The sequence below is a fragment of the Ischnura elegans genome, chromosome 11, assembly GCF_921293095.1.
Source record: "Ischnura elegans chromosome 11, ioIscEleg1.1, whole genome shotgun sequence".
NCBI classification, from domain to species: domain Eukaryota; kingdom Metazoa; phylum Arthropoda; class Insecta; order Odonata; family Coenagrionidae; genus Ischnura; species Ischnura elegans.
Window position 1 is genome coordinate 55,615,355 of NC_060256.1, and position 20,343 is coordinate 55,635,697.

The 20,343-nt window shown below is 38.0% G+C and overlaps 1 protein-coding gene across 1 annotated transcript in view; it reads right to left on the bottom strand.

The window, feature by feature from the left end:
• LOC124168344 overlaps positions 1-20,343 on the bottom strand; it is a 47,972-nt gene that overhangs the window by 7,310 nt on the left and 20,319 nt on the right. The window contains exons 3-6 of the mRNA XM_046546531.1: positions 19,296-19,453; positions 18,574-18,694; positions 3,816-3,981; positions 1,321-1,547 (exon numbers count right to left, since the gene is read on the bottom strand). Coding sequence (XP_046402487.1) covers positions 1,321-1,547; positions 3,816-3,981; positions 18,574-18,694; positions 19,296-19,453 — 672 coding nt within the window. The remainder of the gene's footprint in view (positions 1-1,320; positions 1,548-3,815; positions 3,982-18,573; positions 18,695-19,295; positions 19,454-20,343) is intronic.

Below are 20,343 nucleotides of genomic sequence, written 5' to 3' on the forward strand. Positions count from 1 at the left end.
GGAGGTTCATTGAGGGTTAACGACTCTTCTTCATGTAAAAGGCAATGAAGATAGCCCAAGGTCGTCATTAGACGAGGACTTGGACGAGGAGATACGATTTGAAATGAAAGTACTTGCATGTTTAGGAATTTAAGGAATCACATATTATTAACTAATTAACAGTGAATTTTTCTTCAATAGGAGTTAGTAAATGACATTCATCCAGCATCGCCTGAGACTGAAAAATATTTTCAACTAAGATTACTATCATTCCTAAAAATGTTAATAAATTAACTAATCTCGCTGATTTATTAAACAAATTAAAAGTTTAATAAACGTTGTTTACATTATAACCATTCTTTAGTCTTCTTTCTATCATTTCAAAGTTTGTCTATGTACATGTATGGGATAGTTCGCCTAATTGGGGCAGCCGCTTAATTGGGGCAAAGTGTGTCTGTCCCGATGTGTCCCAATTAACCGGAATCTACTGTATTATTTAAATGATATTGATATGCATTCATTGTAGGATCTTCTATCAATGTGGGCTTAAGTATAATTCGGAAAATTGAGAGAAGAAATCAAATTTGGGTCTTCCATGCATTGTCATAGGGACAATCTGCATATTGATGGCTAAGTTCTAACAACATGTATCTCAAATTCGGCCGGTTTGAGACAGGTATCTTAAAATAAGAGTAATAACATTTTTAAAAAAATATAAGCAAAAAACAACTCTTTGTTTGCAAATGAGTACTTCTTTATCAGTTTAATTAACTTTTGGTTTTTAATATCAGTGTACAGGTAAAAGAAATAATCGTTTTTGTTTTCTCTCCTGAAAAGTTGCTTTTTTTTAGGTACGTGTTGTTAGAACTTAGCCATCAATATGATTTAATTTCCTCAGTATAAGCTTATCTAACTCAGCTAACTAATCAGCAAACTACCTAGGTGGTTTGATCATTCTTGGTTGCATGAGAACATAACAGAGACATCTTCAAGTAGCTCCTGAGTGCACTCAGATATAATTAGCTTTTATGTTAATATTTTTCACCAATAGCACTAGGAGATGAGGAAAAATTGTCTACTGAATTTCACAGCAAAAATAATGTGTTGATACTTATTTGCCACATTCCTTTACTTTCCATGACTTTTCCTGACTTACCTGGTTTTCCACAAGAGTGACTACATTGAATTCTAGAGATGCAGAAAATCAAGTTCATTCACCTTTGGGAAGATGTTAATTAAATTCTTGAGGTAGAATTTCAAGTATCTCCAAAACTTAGAGAGCTTCTACATAATGATGAAGAAGTAAAGATAGGGTTTTCTGCTCATTGTGTATGAACTTACTTTTATCCAGTTTCTTTTTGAATTCTTCTGTTGTCATTTTACCATCCCTGACACAAAATTCTAGCTCAACTCCTCTATCTTTGAAGACATTCAGGCTTTCTTTATCTTTTTTCATCACCTCAGTGAGATCACTTATTTTTTGCCCAGGTTTTTGAGCAAACTTGCCAAAGAGGAAAGCATAAGCTACATACTTCCTTCCATACTTTTCTTGTAACCCCACGGTTTTCCTACAGAAAACAGATCAATTAACAACACATTAGTGCATCTAAAATTAGGGTTTTTCCATGTTCAATCACAATGAGCCAGATCATTCTAAATCTCCTGTTTTCCCAAATAAATGGTCAATGAAAAGCATCCAGTCATCTCTGGATATGCTGATGACCAGAGGTGTAGTGAGGTGCGGGAGTTTTGGGGTTTAAAATTCCCCCCCCAAAACTCAGAGAAGTTTTAAAATTGAATGGATGTATTTCTAAGTGTAAAAATAGATCTAATAACTATCCAGCATGGTAATTGACTAATTTAATAAAATTATTAAAAAAGAAACATCGGTTGCAGCGAAACAAAGCAATACTTTGAAAATCAAACTTTACTGTGCGGTAAAATTACAAGAAATAATAGACTAGAAAAAACTCCAATCTCAAACAATGTTATTATATTTAAAAAAATCATCTAAGAATATCCAGTCGGGTCAAAATGACCCAACACGACCTCTTAAGGGTTAATAGGTGCTAATGATGAGTTGTATCTTAACCCTTTAGCTGCAGGAGCTTCGAAATTTTGCTTCCAGGGAGTGCGGGACATGAGCAGAGAAGATATTTTTCCATCGACCCCGGGCGCAGTAGCTGATACAGAAAAAACTCAAGGGGGGGGGGGGGGGGGGCGCAAACAATATCTTGAGCTACCTTTAATTTTATCGTAATAAAAAATTAGTCAAGTCACGCATGAAGTTGAAGAATGTTTTATTTAAACTCATTATGCACGTATATAAGACAATATCTTACGATATAAAAAAGTTACAATTGTGGTTCTACAATGTTTGGCAATAGGGGCAGCCGGGCAAGGGAGGGACACCTACCCCTGCACCTCCCATCTGAATCCACCACTGCGCGGGCGTGTGTCTAGCAGGTAGTGGACCCTTATAATTGGGGACTACCCACCCTACCCCCTGATGACAGACCATGAATATAATGTCCTTGGTAATTATGCAGGGACAGAAAACCCACCACCGATAGTATAAGAAAGAGAGATCAATGCATTCAAATAAGTGTCCCCGGCTAATGGACAACAGCAAGATAAATAAATTCCTGGAAATTGCAAGGATTCATTGGAATTGTTTTCATCGTGAATGCACTGCGGAGAGCTGGGAGCCCTCTCTCGGAGAAGCGATAATCCGGGTAGGGCTCCCCGCGATGAGGGTGCCCAGTCCTCGAAAGACGCCTTTGTGCTCTCTGCCATTAGGTTTGGCCGAGTTCAAGCAACCGCGGAAAGGATGGCAATAAAATCTTAAGGAAAGGCTGCCAGTGGTAAGAAAATCTGGTCAAACGTTGAAAAATGTTTTCCCCGCACTCACCATGCAGACCGTTCAAAAACGTTCCCGCAGCATAAGGGTTAAATTTTTCTGGTTCTCGATACCAGTTCGATTCTCCTCCATTGCTTCCTGGTTCTCGATACTTGGTTCCAACAATCAACTCTTATTTTTTTTAACGAATTTTAAATTTTAACGAACAACCACAAAATAACTCAATGGAAATAATTTCATAAAAAGGTAAATAAGTGGGGAAGCTTTGTAAAAAAAATACTCAAGATCGTTTCCATAATTTTATTTGCCAAGTTTTTAAAGTGCTTTAGAAAGCATGTTCTTACAGAATGCATGATCGGTTGATATGTCCCATTAAACCAAGTAGCCACCAGTGCTTTCTCCAGGTTTGGTATAAAAAAATCAACATTTTACCCTACTTGGATCTAATCTTTTCTTGTCTTTTGCCAGAAATATTGCCTGCAGTACCAAAAAGACCTTCACTGAAAACAGTGCTAAATGGAATAAATCCTTGCCAGTGCTCCGTGTCGGTTCCCAAGTATGTATCAACTTTGTGCAATCGGTAAAAGTGCTTCATTTTGAAGTGAAAACCTTAGTCAAATTTGAATACATGTATAACTTTTGTATGACCATGTTTCATAAAATTAAATGAGAGAAGTAATGCAAAATTTGTACGTCATAATTAAAAATTAGGGATTTATCTAGGGATATCTAAATTAGGGATAGTATGAAGGACTGAGAAATTTAGTGGTATCTAAAGGAAGAGGGTAGAAGCCTTTTTTTTATTGTCCTCTAGCCCCATAATTCCTGGATAAATAAATTAAGATAGTAAGCTTAATGGTAGTTCTCCAATGACATTTTTTACTTAGCTACCTTAAATTTAAAAATACTCTGTGGATATTTAAAGGTACTTGTCTACTAATATCTGGACCCAGAAATAAAGGAAGGTTTTACATACCCATTTGGCAGATACAAATGATGATTTAGCGTTGAGCCGAACCTGGGAGTTGGTTTGCATCCCTTTCCTGTTAAGACCCTGTTAAAATTCGTCAAACATGTTTGAATATCTAAGTTCTTGCTCAACTCATCTGTGAGGATTTTTATCACTGGCACATCTAAATTTCCTGAAAAATTAAAAAAATATAATCAGCATCACAAGTTGATGTTCACAAGAAAACTTCATAAGGTGCTAAAGGTGGATGCCTTTATGCCAACAACACAGAAAACAAGTCCATGCCGCATGGCTGCCGACAACTCCACCAGAACTATGATACATATGTATCTTCCAGTATGTACCTGGTACTAGAATAAATAATCAACATTCAATCTTAGTTTTGCACTTCTCAGTAAGTATGCACTTGGAACTCAAATTTTAATTTTGCGCACTAGTGACCATCAGCACAGATATGTAGACACAAGCGGCAAAAAAATACTTCCCATCACGGTTGCCATGTAATTTTTACTGTCAGCACCCATGTCTAGCCAGTACCACTTTATTAATGATACTAATTCCTGTTTAATTAGTTTAACAGAATTAGTTCTTGTTCCCAACTCTTTATCATGTATTTCTTTATTTTCATTGCTTAGTTAAGATAAGTTAAGTATGAGTTATTTTCAAATTGGCATAATTAAAACCACCTAAAATGTGAAATCAAGTAGTTACAAAAGGGCTTTCTTTCAGTTAGTACCTACCGTAAATTAGGCAATAAAAAGTTTTGAACAGGATGTTGATAAAATTGTTTTCATACATATCTAAAACTCTCTTTGGATTTGGTTCCAATTCCAGTTCTTAAATCAAGAACTGGTGCAATTGAAAACCAAAGAACAGAACTGATTCATCTCTAAAGAAAACAGAAGAAGACAGGTATCTCTCATTTAACATGAATTTGTTAAGCATGGTTTTCGCTATAATCCCAATAATGGGTCCAAAAAACCTCTCACTTCATGCAAGGTTCCAACTTTACCTCTAATACCATAAGCCAATCAAAAATCTTGTTTTACCTCAAAATAAGCAGTGAATAGCAGAAAATAAAGACAGAATGCATCATTAACCTTGATATTTTCTTGAATTAATTGACTCTATGGAAGATGATAATCACAAGTCCCAGTCAGGCCGCACTTTTACCCTCTGATTTCTGGCTTTTTTCCATCTACCACAACACCATTGTCCTCGTCCTTTTTTCATTATATATTTCTATCCCTTTCTTTCCTTACCTCTGAATTTATTTGTATAGTAAATATATAATATGCATTCAATTCTGGGAACTAATTAAACAGGAATTATTATCACCAATAAAGTGGTACTAGCTAGACGTACATGAGTACTGACAGTAAAAATTACATGAAAATCGTGAGGGGGTGTATTTTTTTGCAGCTTGTATGTGCATCTATACTGATGGTCACTAGTGTGCAAATAATACATTAATATAATAAAAAATAATGGTATATAATATTCAAATTAAAAACTGAAAAATATGCTTTGTAACACAGAGTTCACTAACTGCATGTGCATATTACGACACTTTCCATGCCTCTAATTTCGACAAAGAAGAAGCACTAATAAAAATTGTATCACATAATTCAAATTATAGTGAAGAGTTTCATACATAATATGGAGGACAGGCAGGCAGGGAAGGCAGAAGAGTTCTGAGATTTATTCAGTGATAATATGAGCTTCAAAAGAGATGAAAAGTTGATCATAGAATTACAGCGGCACTAAGGCAACGTGTCAGTAGCCCCAGAAAAGTCAGCCAATAGCTTGCAATGCATTAAGTCCACCACCTGAAATACCAAGCCAATCAAAATTTTTGTTTTAGCTCAAAATAGGCTACAAGAATTTTTTAGGAATATGTCACTAATGTTAAGTGAAAATTAGCATATACTACCACAGTTAAAGTCTGTCATCATGGTTTATTGCTCTGGAGCTGGTTTTCTTTGCATTCGAATCTCAATATGCATACAAGAAAGTACTTCTTTGGGTAAACTAAAGTTATAAAGTTGCTTTAAACATTGGATGCTATTTAAAAAAAATTGGGAGCAATTTGAAATTAACCACAAAGAAAGAGAAATTTCTTTGTTCACCCACTGACTGAGGCATTCATAGGTACCCAAGCAGCACATGATATCCATCAGATGTCTAAATAAGGTATATTCAAAACAAGTTGTTTGTGCCCGCAAATTTGGCCTATACGATCGCTTGAGGGTGCTCGGGCGGGACGAGGTAAGCGGGGAGGGCATGCCATGTTCAAATGGGTGCTAGGAGCAGACTCAACACGACGCGAGTGCGCACGTGCATATTTGGTGAGTAACTCGCAGGTAGTGTATGACATGGGCGCAGCCAAAAATTAAGGCTAGGGGGGGTTTTAGGGTGCAACTAATACTTTGGGGTGTTGGGGTATTGCATACCCGCCAGGGTAAGTGGGAGTTGCGGGGGAGCCCTCCTCCAGAAAATTTTTAAGATTAATGGTTCCAAATGGCGAGTTTTACGGGTTTCTGAGGGATATTTTATTAATCCTAAGACTTTAATATAAGTAATACTAATCCATTAAGTATAATAGATTAAATTTAAAAATTTCTCTGAGCTCTGGGGGGGGTTTTAACCTCCAAAACCCCCCCTCACGGCACCACTAGTGTATGATGCATCCCCACACTGTAGGAAACGCGAGTTACAAACTTAAAAGGTCTGTTGCCCAGGCATTACTCATCCCAGGTGAATGCACCACCAATGGTAGAGACAGGTGAGTTTCCCCAAAACCTTGGTTGAAAGATAGTTTTTCTTTTTAATAGGGCGCCAGATGCATTCATAGGATGCACCACCAAGTGAAAGTACGTCACAGTCTCTTTTGGCAAGATGGATTTGAACAGACACAAGATTAATTTCCATAAAGATTTAATAATACTTCACCGTCATTCTGAGATTAACAAAAATTTTCACCATTCAAAATTTTGCCTTCATTCAGGCAGTTTCCACTAGCATATCACACACATGGGTCACACTCTCCGACAACATTAATGTACACCACTTTGAAAGATAAAAAAAATAAATAAAATACGACTCCTGTCATTTCACAAAGAAAATTCTGCTGCTGGCACCACATATTTGGGAGAGGAAGAAATACCTACTGCCACATGGTGGAGTATATCTTACGAGAGAAAAGAAACTCTCGGCCGGAAAAAGAACCCTACAACGAGAACATCGCGCATCAGAAATGCAGAGGAGATTGACCTGAGGAAACTGAAGAGTGGGCAATCGGACTAGAACTTACCTAGACGCATGAATCGGGAGGTACGGTGTAGAGGACCAACTGAGTTGGTGGCTAGAGTGCAAGAGACCTACACGTACATCGCATGGTCAGGATAAATCCCGGGAGGGGAGGGAGGGGCGGTGGGAGAGGAGAGGAGGGGTGAGGGGAGTTGAACGCCAAAACCTGTTTTCCTGTGCACTCCGTAAATCGCGGAATACCCCGGAACTGAAAATTTTTATTTTTTCAACCAGCTGGTCGGCTAGGCACAGACGTCACAGTGGGAACAGTGACAAGCGTAACGGTGTAGCTGCCACCTACACTGCCTGCTCTCAGGATCCTAGTCCGTCAATGCATTCAGTACCATTAAGCAGCATTCACTTGAATGCCCTTTTTCTGTTAATATACCTCAAAAGTGTTGTGTTGGCATTTGTTTTTCTTTATATGCTAGCAGTGCTGGGAATTTATTCTTGATTCATGTTTGGTTCTTCTAACGCTTTTTTTTCCCGTACTAAAGAAATTAAAGCCTAATAATCTTATTTACTCACAAGCCACACCACAGATGATGTGTTACTTCAAGAGAAACATAACTTTGCATTCCTGACCAACATTACCCATGTTTGAACGTCTTGGTCGAATTGCTAACATTTCTGGCTCTAAGCTATCATACTGGAGAAATTTCGGAAGGGTGGTACTAAATGTTCACAGAGAAGCCAGTTTTCGAAAAATGTTGGCTCATTCACAGCCATTTTCTGGAAATTCATTTTACCACCTGTAACGTTACGTCGTAAAATCTGGTTGATTTTTCACGTAAGTCCAGACAAGGGAAATACTCCAACCGTCGGTCCCATGCTGGAACAGGGAAAAGACTCCACAAACAAGAAAAACAGCTCACAAGAAAAAGGTAGCCAAAAATAATTTACGAGTTATTACCGTACGATATCTATTCAAAGTAGAGTATTCAAAAAATCAGAAGTATTACAGAAAACAATGATAGTAAATTCATGATCCCAAAGGAAACATTACCAGCAGAAAATTGCTCTAAAAATCTCATGGCTCACAAGACATGTGACTCCCAGCAGGTCTCGACCAGAAAGAGGGCTTGCCTATGCAAGGCGAGACAGCATTTGAGGGGAGGGCTTCTTCCAGGGAGTGGAGGGGTAGCCAGGCGAATTCAACAACCGCCCACTGATGCGTCACTGCCCCTGCAGAAACGGCCGCTCCACAAAACACCATTCACTGGTTTTGAGACAACAGCCAGCACCCAGAATTTTCCCCTCAACTTCTGGGTTGGAGACATCAGAGGAATCGTTCATTGGAACACATGGAGGGGAAGGAGATACTGGGGTGAGGTGTTGGAGGGAGAGAGAGTTTGTGATAGGACAATGGTAAAACTTCTCACTCCAAGTGCAATACTAAGGCCTTAGCACCGATTTCCCCTTGCTTGCCAAGGAGAAGTATTTCTCCGCAGTAGTCCTATATAAGTCTTGCATTGCAGGTAGGCTGGTTCGGAGGCTGCTTCGGAGGCTGTTTCAGAGACTGTTTCCAGAGACAGGATTTTCCAGAGACAGGATTTTGCGAGACAGGGCACTTTGCTACAGGGACCCTTTGCGCAAAAAATCCTTTGCGCGAAAAAACCTTAGCGCGAAAAGTTCTTGGCGGGAGAAGTTCTGCGGATAAGTTCGGAGGAAGTTCGAGGAATTTCTGGGGGGGGGAGGGGTACCAGAAATTTTTGGGGGGGGGCAACACTTAAAAAATGCCACATCCTCTGTGGGAAAATGACCACAAAAATTGCTTGAACTTGGGGACCAAGACACATCCACCAAGAACTGATTAATGCCTAGAAAACTTATCGAGGCATCACAGGTCCACTGGTTTTCACTGGATGAACCCCCACTGTTTAACCCCCCATGGAATTTACAAAAAACCATTATTCAGTGGTTAGAATTGAACTGAATATTGAAAAGTTTATTGATTGAGGTAACAGTTTTCAAGAAATATCACTCAAAAATAATTTTGAGAAGAAAATACATTTTTATCACTCAGTAAAAAAAATAATTTCAAGAGTGATGTTTGGAATTCAACAGAATTCATAAGTGAGTAACATGGCATAATTACAAGAGTGAGACAAGAAATATTGCTGATAGATATAGAGTAAATTATTTAGTATTACATAGCAAGAAAATAAAATTAATAATCAATATGTCATAAAGTGATGCTTGTTTCGGTGAACAGTGAATCAAAATTACAAATAATTACCATCAGCAACTAGAAGGAACTGGGAAGATTTTTATTGGTATAACACCAGGATATCTTTACCAAACTCAAATGTTCCTTCTCTCATCAGAGATATTTTGTGGGTTTTTTTTTTTTTAAAACCAAGTAAAGCAATACAATAACCAACCACTTAGTAAATGGGCAAGATTGGGTTGGTGAAGCAGTTGGGTTCATGGGAACCCTGGGTTGTCCCATTAGTTGGGTTCAACCACCTTATCAAAAAACAACGATTCACAAAAATGGGTTTTAACTTCTACCCAAAATTCATATTGCAACCCAAGAGAAAGTTAGGGTCGACCAACAAAATATATACCCCATATTATATAATCATTAAGTACAAGTTTATTCAAAAATACGGTTATTCACTAAATAATTATTAGTTATCAAAATACCAGCAAAAATATTCAGCATAATATGTGTCTCACTTAATTAATATACATTGGCATTAGTATTTCTCCGTTTAAACCCTCCATGTTTGTAAATATTATCAGTCCATAATTAATTATCAATAAAGAATCCTCCAAAATTCAACAAGATTTACATAAATGACAATAGATTGCACTAAATTCCTCGATTTTCCAATAATTATTAATATTTACAAGGCATATGGTATTCATGTCAGCTATTGAACAAGTACTGACTAAATTTAATCAAGATGTGTATATATATCTCTCAGTATTAATTAAACAAGTCAAAAAAGAATCATAGGCGATGCTAACAAAATGAGAACTGCATATTGCATCAACAAAAGAAATCACTCTAAATTTCACTCTTCAATTAACAATAGAAATGAGAGCTACATGCTGGTTGCGACAAGATGAAAGTTCATACTTGTCGGGCGATGAAGGTCGCAACTCAACGCCAAAAGCCACACTAAAACACAGTAGGCAGTCTTAAGTTCAGCTGATCAATTCAATCACTCAGCCATCGATAGAATATTGAACACTGCAAAATCACGACACTTATCACTGTCCAGAATTGTGAGAATGTCCATAAAGTCTTGGTGGAGGAAAGGTGACACAAAACACAATTGAATCTTAATAACTGGGGCCACCTCCACAGCTTATCTGGAAACGAGCCATCTCGGGGATTTCCCCCCAAGTTAATCTCCCGTCCTCTCCCTCCAAGCACCCATAATTCCTCCACCTTACCCCATCTCACAATCACAGTAGACCAACACTAAATTACATGAGTGAATTAAGCAGATGAGAATAAGCAAGTACAATACAATATTTCAGAACAATTTCAATTACAAGCATAGAAATAGACTTATTATTCATTATTCAAAACAATATTATTAGGAATCAAGAGAAATTCAACACCGAAATCAAGCATCAAATAGTATTTGAGAAAGCAAACATTAGCATTCATTGAGAAAAATAAAAAAAAATAATAAAAAAAAATCAATGATATTTCTCTCCTTTTAATTACTGGAATTACCAATGCCATCATGATATGCCTTTAAATGAGAAACATGACAAATTTTCTCTTTCCCAGGAGAAACTTCCAGAATAACTGTTACAGGAGAGAGATACTTTTTAAGGACGAAAGGTCCATTCCACAGAGGTTCCAGTTTTGCCATTTTCTGTTCACCTTTAGAACTGACAGGATGGTTTTTGCAGAGAACAAGATCTCCCACACAGAAAGTGATTTGGGAGTGAGATTTATTATAGGATTCTTTATACCTATTTCTGGCCTTTTTTAAATTAGCAATAACATGATTCAGGAAGACTTGTCTGTCACTATCGCTGAGATCATTCTCGAATAAAGATTTTGGAATGTCCCACTGATTAATTAAAGGATGCTTTAGTTCTCTGCCGAAAATTATTTTGGCAGGAGAATAACCACTGCTCTCATGAGAGGCAGTGTTCAAGGCAAAATTTAAGTCAGCAAGCATAGAGTCCCACATATGGTGAGCATTATTGCACAAAATAGCAAGTGCAGATTTTAGATTTCTATGCAATCTCTCTACCTGATTAGAACAGGGATAGTATGGAGAAACAAAAATTTGCTTAACCCCCAGTTGCAAACACATCTCCTTAACGGCATGAGATTTAAAAACTTGTGCATTATCAGACACCAAATATTTAGGAAAACCGAATTTTGGAAACACTCTTTGAGTGAGTATCGAAACAACCGAACCAGCAGTAGCCTTACGAACTGGCTCAAGAAAACAAAACTTAGAAAATCCATCAATAAGAGAAAGTACATATTGGTGTCCACCTTTAGTCAGAGGTAAAGGACCCACAAAGTCAATATAAAGTCTTTCCCAAACATCAGAAGGATTGTGCGACGATAGCATGCCAGGAGGTGGAGCATTTCTGGGTTTACAAGTTTGACACAGATGGCATTTTCTGACCATGTCATAAACCTCTTTTTTCATATCCTTCCACCAAAAGTGTCTGCTAATCTTATCATAAGTTTTAGCCATGCCCAAGTGAGCAGACATACTAGAGCAGTGAAAATATTGAAAAATCATAGGCCTCAAGACCGTAGGCAAAACAGCTCTTCCTCGCTTAATTTTAGAATTCCCATAACATAATAGCTGTCCCTTCAGAAAATAGTTTTTGTCGTTCAAGGAATTATTATTAATCAGATTGAAAATATCCTTTAGAACGAGATCAGTTTCTTGGTGTTTTCGAATGTCGACAAATGACAAAGGCAATTTATGTAACACACAAGAATAAGGAACAGCTGACTCCTTATGAGTGTTAGATTCCACATCTGATTGACTATTTGTAGATGAGAATGGCTCAATGCGAGAAAGACAATCTGCGACAGAATTAGCTGATCCTCGAACATGATGCACAATGAATTTATAAGAGGATAATTTAAGAACCATCCTGCCTAATTTGCCCAACTGCTTAGGATGAGAGAAAAGCCATGTCAAGGCACCATTATCAGTGTACAAGTGAAATGGTTTTACTTGTAAGTAAACACTGAATTTTTGAATTCCAAAATGAATTGCGTGACACTCCAATTCATAAGAAGAAAATTTACGTTCATGTTCCAAGAGTGCCTTACTAGCGAAAGCCACAGGGACAAAATCACCATTTACTTTGTGATTCAAAACGGCACCAACCGCCAAATTACTGGCATCGACAAATAAATGAAATTCCTCGTCAAATCGAGGGAAAGATAACACTGGTGGATTGGTGAGAGCTTTCTTCAACTGGCAGAAAGCCTCATTTTCAACGGCTGTCCATTGAAAAGGAACATTTTTACGTTTCAAGCGATTCAGTGGCATAGAAATTTCAGAATACCTTGGAATAAACTTGCAGTAAAACCCACAAAGTCCAATGAATCTGGCCACTTCCTTCACATTTCTGGGAACTGGGAATTGTTCAATTGGTCTCACTCTCTCAGGATCAACTTGCAAGGTTCCATTTGTGATGAGATGGCCCAGAAAAGTGAGTGATTCCACACCAAGCTTAACCTTGTCCTCGCACACCGTCAAACCGGCACTGCGTAGTTTGTTGAGGACAGCATTAACATGAGATACATGGTCTTCAGCAGACTTGGAATAGATACACAAGTCATCAATATATGGATAGACACATGAATATTTCAAATCGCCCAATACTTCATTAATGAGACGAGTGAATATTTGAGGAGAATTTACAAAACCAAATGGCAATCTATTATACTGGTACACTCCGAACGGCGTCACAAAAGCAGTTAATTTCTTAGAATTCTCAGATAATGGTATTTGATGAAAGGCAGAATTGAGATCAAGAACAGTAAAATATTTTGCATCAGCAAGATATTGGAATGCATGTTCAACAGAAGGTGTAGGATAACCGTCCGATTTAACAACTTTGTTCAACTTACGGTAATCAACCACTAATCTTTCAGATCCATCCTTTTTAGGCACTAGAAAAGCTGGCGAACACCAGTTTGAATTGGAAACCTCAATCACTTTCTTATCAAGTAAAGATTGGATGTGCTTCTTCATTAAATTTGCCTTTGGAGGTGACAATGAGTAAGGATGGGATCGAATCGGAGTAGAATCTAGCAGTTCAATTTCGTAGGTCATAACAGATGTGACCCCCAATTCTTGAGAAATCACATCAGGATACTTTGACAATAAACCCTTCAACTTATCACACAACGTAATTTCAGTGGACGACAGAACATGTGATTCGGATGAGTTACTAACTGGCGCCGATTTAAACGCTTCGCAATTGTCCGTAAAAGAAAAAAGAGAATTCGGGGCAATTTCAAAACTGACGTTCGCCGGACGAATAATCATCATTGAATTACAAATGAAATCCACACCCAGTAACACGGGAAACGGGATTTTAGCTAGATAAAACACGTGGTTCCAAGAAAACTTGCCTATTTGAACCTTGAGTGAGACAGAGGAATTAATATGAAAAGGCTGCCCCGACACCGTGATTAAATCGACGTCAACACTTTGACGAATAATTTTTCTCCGGCAACATTTCAGAGAAGCAAAGAAATCTTCATCACACAGTGAAACTGAACACCCAGTGTCAATTAGAGCCTGGCATGGTATAGAATGAAGATTAATAGATAATATTGGCAATCGAGTCGAACACTTGTCACGGACACTCATCAAACTCACGGCAGGCTGAGTAAATCGTCGTCTTTTGCGACACTCGTTCACTTTGTGGCCAGGTTTATGACAGTAAGAACAATTAGTAGGAAAAGAAACTTCCCTAGGCGCACTGGAAGAGGCAACAGAAGACGGATTCCTAGAGATACGATGGAAAGTGTTGGAATATTCAGCACAGTCCATTAAATGTTTAGAAGCCTGCGTGATAACAGAGTCCAATTCTACAAATGTGTTAGGCTGATTTGAGAACATAATTGCAGATTTTGTTAAAGGATTTAACCCTTGAATAATGAGTCGCACAATAGAAGACTCGGAATACTGCAAACCCAGCACCTGAGTGGCATTACGCACAGAACACACGAAATCGTGGGGCGTTTCGCGAGGGAACTGAAATCTTTTAACTTTCGTAGTGATCAAACGATCAAACTCTCTGTCACTAACAATTCTAGCCCAAACTTTTTCTGTGATTTGAGACCATGCGAGATTCAAGTTTAACATAGACAACCAAAAATGACGAGAGCTGGCAGGTAGTTTAGATACTACAAGGTACAATAACGTTGACAGAGGAACCAAGGACAAAGAAACGATTTCATTAACTTTTAACATGAAATTAAACCAATTCTCACTGTTTGACACTTCAAATGGCGGAAAATCACTGAGTAATTGTTTGACAATCACTAACCCTTCAGAAACTGGCAATGTCTGAGAAGCAGACATTTCGTGAGAGACGTCAACATTACAGCTTTCCTCGTGCGTTGGGCGAGGTGGAACAACTTCTAAAGAAGATTCCCGTTCATTATTAGAAACTTCACTTCCTACGGACACATTAGCCGTACCCCTGGCCTTACGATCCTCGCCCGTGGTTAAATAAGTTTTTTCGTACGGGTTTTCAGTACCTCCAGGCATTTTGAAAAGTGAAGTGACGACAACGAGAAAAAGAGAGAGAAAAAGCGAGAAATAAAACTATCTCTCATTACTGGAAGAATCCAATAGGAAAAGAGGGGTGCGAGAATAACTAGCTGCTATCCAAACTATCAAGAACATTACGAGCATTACGAACATTAATGTCAAATGGCATATGACCACGAGGAAAAGTCGGCAACACTAGTCACGTAATCCCACACGAACCAAAAAGCACTTAATGGAACATAAAATAACTCACTTTTAAGAGGAGAAACAACCAGAAACTGCAAAAAGTGGAGAAATAGTGGAGAAATGTCACCATTGTCCAGCACTCGGGAGACCTCGACGAAAGGACAGGAAATCGAACCTCAACTCTGCTACCAAAATGTCAAAATGTACACGAACCAAAAAGCACTTAATGGAACATAAAATAACTCACTTTTAAGAGGAGAAACAACCAGAAACTGCAAAAAGTGGAGAAATAGTGGAGAAATGTCACCATTGTCCAGCACTCGGGAGACCTCGACGAAAGGACAGGAAATCGAACCACGCTCTGCTACCAAAATGTAACGTTACGTCGTAAAATCTGGTTGATTTTTCACGTAAGTCCAGACAAGGGAAATACTCCAACCGTCGGTCCCATGCTGGAACAGGGAAAAGACTCCACAAACAAGAAAAACAGCTCACAAGAAAAAGGTAGCCAAAAATAATTTACGAGTTATTACCGTACGATATCTATTCAAAGTAGAGTATTCAAAAAATCAGAAGTATTACAGAAAACAATGATAGTAAATTCATGATCCCAAAGGAAACATTACCAGCAGAAAATTGCTCTAAAAATCTCATGGCTCACAAGACATGTGACTCCCAGCAGGTCTCGACCAGAAAGAGGGCTTGCCTATGCAAGGCGAGACAGCATTTGAGGGGAGGGCTTCTTCCAGGGAGTGGAGGGGTAGCCAGGCGAATTCAACAACCGCCCACTGATGCGTCACTGCCCCTGCAGAAACGGCCGCTCCACAAAACACCATTCACTGGTTTTGAGACAACAGCCAGCACCCAGAATTTTCCCCTCAACTTCTGGGTTGGAGACATCAGAGGAATCGTTCATTGGAACACATGGAGGGGAAGGAGATACTGGGGTGAGGTGTTGGAGGGAGAGAGAGTTTGTGATAGGACAATGGTAAAACTTCTCACTCCAAGTGCAATACTAAGGCCTTAGTCTTGGCGGGAGAAGTTCTGCGGATAAGTTCGGAGGAAGTTCGAGGAATTTCTGGGGGGGGGAGGGGTACCAGAAATTTTTGGGGGGGGGCAACACTTAAAAAATGCCACACACCTATAGACAAGCCCAAGATTGGAGATTGAAGAAATGAGATGCCTCAGGAAAGTCATCCAAATTAACCCCATATTTAAGGAGCAAAATTTCACCAATGCATCACAAAGGCTTCACACCCTTAGGGCCAGGGTTCAAGTCCTGGCAGTGGCAGAAACTTTACAGAGATGGCTATATCCCTGCCTGAGAGTTTTGTGGAGGGAACTTCCAGTGTAACACACTGTCCAGTGGATGGGATGTTTAGCTCTGGTTAAGCCTCTCGTTACAACCTGGCTAATTCCAACACAGGGTTTCTATCCCTCCTCCCTTACCTCATGGCAAAATTGACCCCAGCTGTCGGTTACCTCCCTCTAAATACCATACCATAGCACAATATGGCGCACATGCCACCGAGCAGAGGCGTAAGTATGGGGGAGGGGAAATGAGGGGATAGATCCCCCCCCCCCCAAAGCCTCAGGGAAATGAAAAAAAATATTTATAACAATTGTCTCGTTCTGATATACAGCAACTGCATTTGCTTAAATTTTAAGTGCCAAAATGATGTAAAATATATTTACAGGCAAGTCATTTTTTTTACTAGCCGATGTACTAACAACTAAAGCATATTCCTTGTTACGCCACTGGCACCCTGGATATTCCATAGCTAAGATTTTTGCAGTGCTTCCATCACTTCTTTTACTTGAGCAATTTGATTAATGTGAGCAATTTAAATAACTGATGTCAGTGATGAATGAACAAAAATAGACCAAGAGCCCGGAAAAATCTCCCCTCTATATAATGTTTTTGCACTAAAACAGAATTTTCCCATGAAATTTTAGCTATAGTAGATTGAATCTACCGGGTATAGCTTCCCTGTTAGCATTCTTCCTTGAATTCAACGCCAGGAACTTCATCTCGCCACGTGATTTGTCTTCACTGAATATTTTACTTTCCATTTCTGATAACACACTGGACTTTTTTTTGTACTTCGATACAATATGGTTGTAAGCCATTCTTGAGTCGAAAGGAACTGCCTTCTTATCTTTCACCTTTTGAATTTGACTTTAATATAATTATATGACGACTGATGATGCAAGTTATTCTCCGAGGGTATTCACACTATCTCTCGTTCTGTTGAAAAATAAACGATTGCCACCAGACAGAGTTAAGCTACTAGCTATTCAAGATCCAACTATGTTTCATTTAAACCCGCTGAGATACAAGTTGGGTCAGTTTTGAACCGCACGCCGCATAAGCAACTTTACCCCATACTGCAAATACGATAATATTTTTGGAAGATAAATTTCGGTATGGGAGGTCTTTTAACGGCTCATTTGGATGTTATTTTGCTGGGGCGATGGAAAACATAACCTTGGAAAAATTCTAGACAATCTTCCGAGAGATAGATATTCCGTTGTTAATAATTCTGGATTAACAATCATCCACTATAATTGAAATTAATACATAATAAACAGCATCGCTTATTATTAAATCTTATTATTCTTTATTATCATATCTATGTAAAGAGCACATACTACTCCCGTTCCAGTGACTACAATCAACGCTTGTATCGCAATCTTTTCGTGGAGCAGTTCTCTGACAAGTCGTATAAGTGAGGTATTTTATCTCATTGATCTAGAAAAATATGTTTCGTAACCGAGGTCATCGTATAAGTGACAAGTTTCATAACCGAGGTTGGAAATACCTGGGTTCATATGGGGTTATTCACGGGACGAAAAAAAATCGGTGTATAAGTGAGGTCATCTTATAACTGAGGGTCATATAACCGAGGTTCTACTGTATTACCACCAGCTGCCACTGAGCATTTGACATATTTTGTCATATACAGATATCCTATTTGAATATCCACAGCAAGAGGCAAAAATAACATCACTTAAATATACAATTAGTAAAAATCCATGGCGAGTTGTGAAAATAGTGTTACATAGATACATATCCAAGTTGTAATAACAGAGATATTTTTAAATCTGGTGTCCCTCAGTAAAATTTGTATCCAAATTTTAGGACCAAAACTTTTTTAAAATTTCTATTCCAAACAGTATCCATGGCTAACATATGTTCTGTAAAGAATTGAAGAGAGCAAATGTTTTTTTTCTGTATGTCTGGGGATGTGGTGATATAATAAAGGTGTTGTAATATGGACCTCGATGCTCACTGTTGGACATTGTTGTAAAATTGTTTGGCGGTTACTTTGGATATTTGACAGATATCCATGCAACATTAATTGGATTGACATGGATATTGTACATATATAATTTCAAATGTTAACGCTGAAACTTTTGTCTTGATGTTGATGGATATTGGTTGCTGTTTGGGTATTGATGCTCTCTCTCTCAATATGCTGAATTGGCACAAGATTATCCAGATAAGTTAAAAAGAGACTTACCAGGGTTCGGTATGATGGCTAGAAGTACATTTGCTGACTCAGCTATGGTGGGTCCTTTATCCTCCTCCGTTCCAGTATTTAAGAGGACTGAAGGGTTGGATGCATTTCCTGTAAAATTACCCTAATAAATAGACATTTAACAAGTTGTAATTAATAAGAAAAATTGTAAGAATCAAAGTAGGTAATTCAAAAAGATGACAAATCCTTTTTCACTGCCTTCAAGAATACTAACTCTTGTTAGAGCAGGTAATTAAGATAACTTTAAAAGGAGATAAAAGGTTATCATCTTATCAAAAATATACTCCATCACCAATACAACTGCCATTAATAAGAGGAAAAAGTCATATAAAAACCAATGGGATTAAGAGTTAAGCAATTGAAACAATCTCACCCACAAATGCCCAACTTCAACTAATGGTGACAAGTGACAAACAACATGATGAAGAAAGCACAGGAAAGTACAGTAGACCTTCGTTAATACGAACAATGTTATTATGAATTCCTCATTTTAACGAAGTAAATCGTTCGTCCCATTGAAAAGGCCTATCTAATCTATAGTAAAAGAAACGTTATTAAGAAATTTTTGTTATTACAAAATTAAGAACCTAAGTATACCGCCAGTTTGGGATTTACATAGCGATCTGAAAGCCCAGAGGAATTTTTACCTATGACAATTATTGTGAACAACTGTATTAGGTCTAAAGAAGAGAAAAGGAGCTTACCTGAATTAAAAATATGACCGGAATGGAGGGTTTCCTAATTATTTTCCAAAGTTGAAAGACATTCAGGTCACTTTCGTCAAAAGTCAAGAATTTGGATCCAACTTGAGGCACAATGAAGTAGAAGATGAAACAACTTGCACCATAATCACCTTTAGCAACTGAAAAAATGATGCATGTATTACATTAAAAAAATATATTCAATCAGATGAGCAAGTTCCAAATCATGATAATGAAATGGATCAGTTTGAAAAATGTATGAATTAATTGCAAACATTAGAAATATACAGTTAGCCCTGGTAACTCAGCCCCATGCAACACTTAACAAGATCCACACTACTTAATGGGGAAGCTGCATGAAATTTTTTTCATCAAAATAATATATGATTCTTATAGCAATTTTCACCAGGAATCCATTTCCACCAATCAAACTTCTCTTAAACCATCGATTTTATCATGAAATTCATTTAAAACAGTGAAATGCGTCTGCAAACTCGAAGTTAGCTCTGATTGTTGGTGACGTCATTTCTCCCTACGGCGTTTTCGTTTTGCATGTACGGCCGCAGAAGCTACAATGAAGCAGTCGTTGAGTAAGTGAATATTTCGGTATTTTTTTAATCCGTGTTTTCTCTCAGACATTTTATGGCGTTATTTAGTCACGTCAAGTATATTTTATCCATTTTCTGTATTCGTAGAACAAGAATATATCGAATATATGCGAAATGGAAGACGGTTTCGTGAAAAGGCTGTTGCGATAATCTCCCAGAGGTGAATTCCATAATGGCATTATATTTTAAAAGTAACCCAAGACTTTTTGGCTGCAGAATTTAGAGAAGTGAAGGCTTCGCGGTAATTTTTTCTAGTTTATTATGGCATTATTGGACCAGCTTTTACGAAAGCAGTAGTAGCTACTCGGCCTCCGTTGAAAATTTCTGCATGAAATGTTGATGCATCTAGTTAGTGCAAATATAGTTTATATGGTACAAGTTATGATTTTTTGCTTTCTGTATGATATCAGCTTTTTGATTCAGTATGTTGTGAAATGCTTTCT